Here is a 6799-nt window from a genome sequence, read left to right on the forward strand (position 1 = left end):
TATGTCATTCCGATGGACCTAGGATCTTCCAGAATCTCATATTCGTAATTAATACTGGACGTTTAATAATATTCCTTGCTCTACGTAGGTTTTTTAAAATAAGAGTTTTATAGATGCTCCATATAGCCTAATTAACAAACATATTCTTTTCCCTATCCAATGAACACTCGGTTTTATGTTCTTCCTTGAGCGTTAATTGTATGCTTTAATGATAGCTTCAATATGCTTGGAAAAAGAAATTTATGTTTTTTGTTCTTTTTATTTTTGTTTAAGAAGAGTTCACAGCATTTGATCTGCCCACCTTTATATCATATTTCATGCACTCCATTTCGCTCCTGGCCAGTTCAGTGGAGACTTTATGAACTTGGGCGAGGCCATGTACTTCTTGATGGTCGGCAGCTCCTCGAAGCGGCGGTGAAGCTCTTGCAGGTTGTGTGTCTCCTTCAGACAGTCTGGATCCAGCTTCAGGTAAATGTCTAGCAGCTCGTACAGTGGGAAATCAGGCAGTGTCACCTGGTAGAACAAAATAAGAGTTTAATCCTTTCACTTGGTTGACATTTTTTTTTTTCTTTAGTATATTCTTGCTACTTAAGATTTTATTCAATTTAGGATAGGTCTCTCGTGGTGAGGGGATTAACGAATGCTATATTTAACCCATTCAGTTCCGAATGCCTCACCAGAGCTAAATAAAATCGTTTGGTTTTAGCAAGCACTGTTCGCATACAGGCCCCTTGGATATATTGACGTATATTGTCCGATCGCGTAGAACTGAATTTATTTAAAAAGAGCACCCCCGTTCCTTTGATTACGTTTTTAGCAATCAGATTCTCAGCGCAAGAGTTACTGCAGTGACGAGAGAAATTGAAATTCCAAAACGCTGCCTTCTCCCCATCCCCTTCCCTCCCGAAAAATGAGGGGTTTTCCATTTTTTCCTACACCTACAAGAGTGGACAATTTGCATCAGGATATTTCTGTTTTCGGTGTCAGTGTGAAAAGACAGTATGAAGTGGTTGCCTGGAACTTCACCACAATCGCAGAGACAGTTTCCATGGTATGGCCTGTGAAGTTTAGTCAATTGTGTCACTATGAATCAATCTAATGAGGTTGAATATAAGTCTCAGAACTATATAATCAGTGAAAATATGTTAAGCTTATATTTCACACTGGAAGTGTGTCATCCACAACTTCTGTAATTATATTTATATGAACTAATGTTCACAATCGTACCACACTTTGATGGTGTAAAAGCCCGCTTATTCGACCACCTCACCGGCCTGTCATAAGCAAGTGAGGAGCGGTATAAATATCGCTTCATTTAAGACAAAACTTATTTTTGTGCCTCCACAGTCAAAACAGTAGTAAGCATCTAACAACTGATGGGAAAAAAATCACTTTACATCAGCTACTGCCGATAGTAGCCTATAATAACTAAGATGACCATTTACTACCAGGAAACTAACACTTACCTGGTCACCTAGCAAAAATTTCTTGGTGCCCAAGTAGTCAGAAACTATTTTCAGTTGGTCTTTCAGCGCCTTCATGTACTGCTCCCTGTGTGTGTCCTGTGGTGGGTGAATACGGCAACAGTTAAAAGACAAAAAATAAATAAATAAGACGTTGGAAGTCATAAATTTTGTTGCTCTCCATCACCCATATAGCCACCCATTTAGATATTGCCTATGAAACCTTACGTTAGCACATGATATGGATGCATTCAAGCTTCAAAAGTAATACCATACGAAGGAAAAAATTGAAGGATTTTTAATTTTTAAATTGCCTCTCAATAGGTAAATCCATACAGCTGATTCAATTAATTTATATTTGCTCACATTATGCCACAAGTGACAGAAAAACATGTAAGTCCAAGTGTTGTCAAATTAAAGGGTAATATTTTAATAAGTATGTCATAAATATACAATTTATCTTAAAAGTGTTGCTCTACGTTCTAGACGACGGTCGATAATTTACTTATTTTTACCCTGGCTAACTCCAGGCGATATTGCTTGTCATATGCAAACCTCCCATCATTCATGGGTTGAAAACTATCTTCATTAGCTGCTAGATGACGGATGATGACTTGGTAACTTTATGCTGGCTAACGACAGGCCTTATCAGTAGCTTGAAAAAAGATCGTCATAAAAAATATTCATTGATAAATGTAACGAGAAGTCCCAGTTCTGTCCAGTCTTTGTTCTGTGTTGTGCTTGTAGCTAACATCATTATCATCATCATCATCACCGTTTTACTCACCAGGAATAATTGAAGTGTGTAGGATTCATAGATATAAATGAAATGCTATACCAATAGGAAACCTATCAAGACAGAGCGCAGTGAAATGATCCACACAGACATTTACTTATCATTCAAATCTTCGAAGTCTTGGATTCACTTCACATGTAAAATTTATCGAAAAAGAGTTGTTCTCTACTTTTGAATGAACTTAAAAATACTTGTGAAATAAGGTAATTCCTTCCACCACATTCACAAAGATAAGTATGAGGCACAGCCTTGGTTATGTTGATCTCCATACATAATTCATCCACCCATTTCTGTCTTGGGTCAACTCATTGGTGCCTAAGTTTCCACATTTCGTTCTTTACACATTTATTTTCCACTTACTCCTACGCTTTTAAGTGAAACCTGATCCTAACTAGGCTTAATGAAGTCTTGATCATAATGAGTACAAGATGAAGAACTAACCCATGCCAAGACGTCCTCTGCATTTTATTCTTGCTACCTCTAGATGATTTTGTTCAGCTTTGGAGAGAGTTTTGTGGTAAAGAGGATAGAAAGTGTTCAATAGCCTCTTCAGTCACAGATCTCTCAGTAAGATGACCAAACCGCCTGTCTGTACGAGACGTCATCGTACTGTACAATAAAACTAAATGTAACTTTCAAATGATGAAACTTAATACAGGAGCAGTGAGATTTCAGTTCCATCCTTACATAATTCTCTCTATACTTAAGAATTTTTCAGAGACGATCTCCTAGTGTGCTTCGTGCATTTCGTACACGAATTATATTTAAAAAAAAGAAAGAAAAGAATGTCCGCTGTGCCAGTAAAGGGGTTAATCTTAGCAGCCACGGACAGAAGCAGTTGTTCACAGTATTCTACACCCTTATATTGCTAGTAGTAGTAGTAGTAGTATCATTATCACTGTAATTATTATGTTTCGCCATATACTGTATATGGTGAAGCTTATTGTTTTGGTAAGTATTATTAAACCTAAGCTTCGCCATATAAATGGCGAAGCTTATTGCTTTAGTATTATTATTATTTATCTTCGCACTTTTTTTCTTATATCACGATGATGTTATACAGGAAGGTACCCTGGGGCAACCCAAGTACTTGTGCCAAATATAAATGACCTTGACCTATTTTTGACTCAGGTTTGGTGCAAAAAAAAAAAAAAAAGAATGCATATTTGATAATGAAATATCTCACAAACTGAGATACAGCTGTCCTATGATTAAAAAGTTTGCTGAGAATATTGGCTGACTATTTTGCCATTTAGTCTAGTGGAAAGTACCGCATTCAAATCTGCTCAGTGTTTTCTTTGTAACACATTGTAGAGAAAATAAAAAATGCTGTAAAGATGTAACTTTACAGAAACATAGCTGTGGTTCCTCTTATTATCTGAAAGGAATATAGTTACAGTTAAGCATACAGTTAGCCCGTTATTGAAACAAATTTAAAATGTACCCTTGCTTCATTTATTTCTTCCGACCTTTGTCTTCATATCTTGTTGTATTACACACGACGCTACCTTAGGTTAATCTAAGTACATGTTCCAAATGATAATGACCTTGAACTACTTTTAATGGTCACCAACTTCTTTTTGGTGTCAAAATTTCATACCTTATATACCATAAATAGTTGTGGCGAAGCTTCCTTACTGTGACTACACAGTAAGTAAACAGGCAACTAGTTGTTATTATTATTATTATACTTACAAATTTTTCTGAGATAAACTCCCAGTATGCCATGCGCATGTCGAGCACTTGGTTGAAGAGCACGTCCACCTCGATTCTCTCCTCCTCTGTCTGGCCGCACAGGTTGTGTTTACGAGCCAGGTAGTACAAGATGGCGTTGGTCTGTGTGATCTTTATGTCGCCGTCGATGTAGTACGGCAGCTGAAAAAAAAAAAAAAAAATCCTTCCACCTACCACCTAAATAACTGACTTTATATATAGGCTGTGACTTACTTTTGTGTGTGTGTGTGTGTGTGTGTGTGTGTGTGTGTGTGTGTGAAATACTGTCTTCATTACAAATATCTGAAGTAGGACAAATTAAACTGTTATAGTGAGCCAAATACGAAGCACCATAAACAAAAACAAACAGATAAAGATGAGATATTAGAGAGACTCCTAAGCTGACGAGAATACAAGCACTGGACTCACGTTGGGTATCTTGAGTCCGAGTGTGTACTTGACAGGCAACCAGTCCGACTTCTCGTGGAAGTCTGGCGCAGGGCCAGTGGTGTAGGTCCGGTCCTCAAACTCCGTCTCCGTGTAGGCCAGTAGCAGTCTGATAGGTTGCGCCAGCTGAGGGTGGTGGTAGTGGCTCTAAATGTGTGTGTTTTATTATTATTATTATTATTATTATTATTATTATTATTAGAGAGAAGGGGAATGGGAAGTGTGAAAGAGGTAAGACGCTGGAAGGACAAACAGGAAGAATATGGAGGAGGTGGGACATGGGAGGAAGAAATTAATGGAAAGAGCATGGAAGAGGTGGAACGTTGGCCGGAAAAAATGGAAAGTATAAAAGGAGGTGGGACTCTGAAAGGAAACGGTGGGAAAGTACAAAAGAGTCACGGTACTGAAGGTATGAATATTGTGGCTTCATGCACGGTAGGAAACCTTAGTGAGGTTCCATACACGGCAGAAATATTACATCTTCAATACAAAGACACCTTTCGCCAGTTTAATCTTGCTATCTGCAGACGATTTCATTTTGTGATTGAGACATTAGGACAACAAGAGGGACGTGCAGAGAAACACGAGTGGGGGAATAAAATTTTGTCCTTGACCCCTTCAACCAGATGACATGTTTTCGATTTTATTTTTGCCATCACCGGACGATTATATTTTAGTTAAGACTGGTTCTCTAACAATGGAGGGGGTTTTGAAGGCTATATATAACCTCTCCAGTACTAAATATCAGTCCTAAGCAGAGTTAAATCGTCTAGATGGTAAGAAGAGACTAAAAACACTTGATCTTAGTATTTCTGTACATCACCCTCCAGATTCTGTTCAGCACACGAGACATCCTCAGATGGAAGGGGTAAGATACAGCCTTCTTTAACTTCTCTACACGGGGTCTCCAGTCTGCATAACACTGAACGGCAGCAACAAGAATCAAATAATAATGGCGTCCTTGGGCCAAAGAAGTTACACTGTTGCACCCCCCATGGCAGAGGATATTTTCCCTGTGCAAAATTTTCAAGTATATTTTGAAGTGGTGTTTCTGTTTTATGGTAATTGTTTCTACCGTGCATTAAAGTAACTGAAAGAGTCAGATGTTAAATTTCTCTCTCTCTCTCTCTCATCTGTGAAAGATCTCTTTAGACTAACCCCTTCGAACTAAAGACGTATTTTTCATTTCATTTTTATTGCCATTAGATGTTTTTATTGAGCGACTTTATTCAACTCAAGTACTTCAAAACGTCACTGCAGAGCTGAATAAAATTGACTGAAAGTAGCAAGAAATTATAGAGGAACACGTCATCGGAGTGAAAGGGCACAAAAATCACCTTCCCTTATTTCTCTACCCTGCCCCAGCTTTGGATTGTTCTCGCGTTCTTTCAAATGGCAGTCAGACACTCGACCACTTGACTGCCTCCTTCCCAGTGACCACCGCCGAACTGTATTGCACCTTGGAGATAATTAGTACTAACCTCAATTATTAAAGGTCACGAAAACAACTAATCTTGAATGTAGATCAGTTGTTATTGTAGCGTATTATGGGAAGACGAGCGTTTTTAGTTTGATAATTAAATTGCATAAAATAAATATTTTTAAATGTATTTATTTGCATACATACCCCAGTAGGATAATACATTAACTTTAAAAGCACTGAATCGCACTAACTTAAAAAAAAAAAAAAAAAAACTTTTCTGCTCACATTGCTGTGTATGCAAGTTTACAAAAAGATATTTTTTGCTCTAAACTAGCAATAACTAATTATTATTTTGATAAGCATTAACAGAAGTGATCATCGTATACTTTTCTGTCATCCTCCGATTGAGACACGCAAATATGCAGGCTAAATAAGTGGACAAGATACTGGCACCTCTCACTGCATCCTGTGACCCGTACTGTCAGTGGCAAGTATTGCACGAATCTAGCACCGTGTGTGTTGTTGCCATGTAGTCGAATGCCTTCACAGTTACTAAAGTGGTAGCTAGTGCAGCATCAAGATGCTCTTATAGCTGACAGAGGGAAGGTAACCTTACCGCACGGATCTTCCAGTAGCCCAAGACGGGAGCCATGATGATGTCAACAATGCACTGTACTGTAGCTGCTCACTGGAGCATAGGCGGGCGGGTGACTGAGTGAGGTGGAAGTGCGTGAGAGCAGTGGTGCTTTGGCGGGACTGCACTGCTGGGAGGGGGAGGTGAAGGGGGGTATTGGCGTGGTGCCAGCAAAACTCTGAAGATATCTTCACCATTCTACTATTAACACCATCCGCACGTTTCACAGACCACTGGTTATTATTTTCCCTTTCCTCATGGACTTTCGCTGGAGATATTTTGTCTAATTGTACTTATTGGCAATTAAATATGAACTGTACCCT

At 38.6% G+C, this 6799-nt stretch overlaps 1 protein-coding gene across 1 annotated transcript; it reads right to left on the reverse strand.

Annotated features, from left to right (window-relative positions):
* Window positions 1–267: 267 nt before the first annotated feature.
* LOC145419191 (glutathione S-transferase 2-like) lies at window positions 268–6595 on the reverse strand. The gene is made up of 5 exons (XM_080287428.1): window positions 6459–6595; window positions 4402–4545; window positions 3955–4134; window positions 1467–1562; window positions 268–513 (listed from the first exon to the last, which is right to left on the reverse strand). Exons 1-5 carry the CDS (start codon window positions 6492–6494, stop codon window positions 316–318), a joined length of 654 nt encoding a protein of 217 aa, XP_080143554.1. The 5' UTR covers window positions 6495–6595; the 3' UTR covers window positions 268–315.
* Between the last annotated feature and the right edge of the window lie 204 nt (window positions 6596–6799).

Source organism: Coenobita brevimanus, chromosome 14 (assembly GCF_032717465.1).
Source record: "Coenobita brevimanus isolate Jiangsu-jjx chromosome 14, ASM3271746v2, whole genome shotgun sequence".
Classification (NCBI taxonomy): Eukaryota; Metazoa; Arthropoda; class Malacostraca; order Decapoda; family Coenobitidae; genus Coenobita; species Coenobita brevimanus.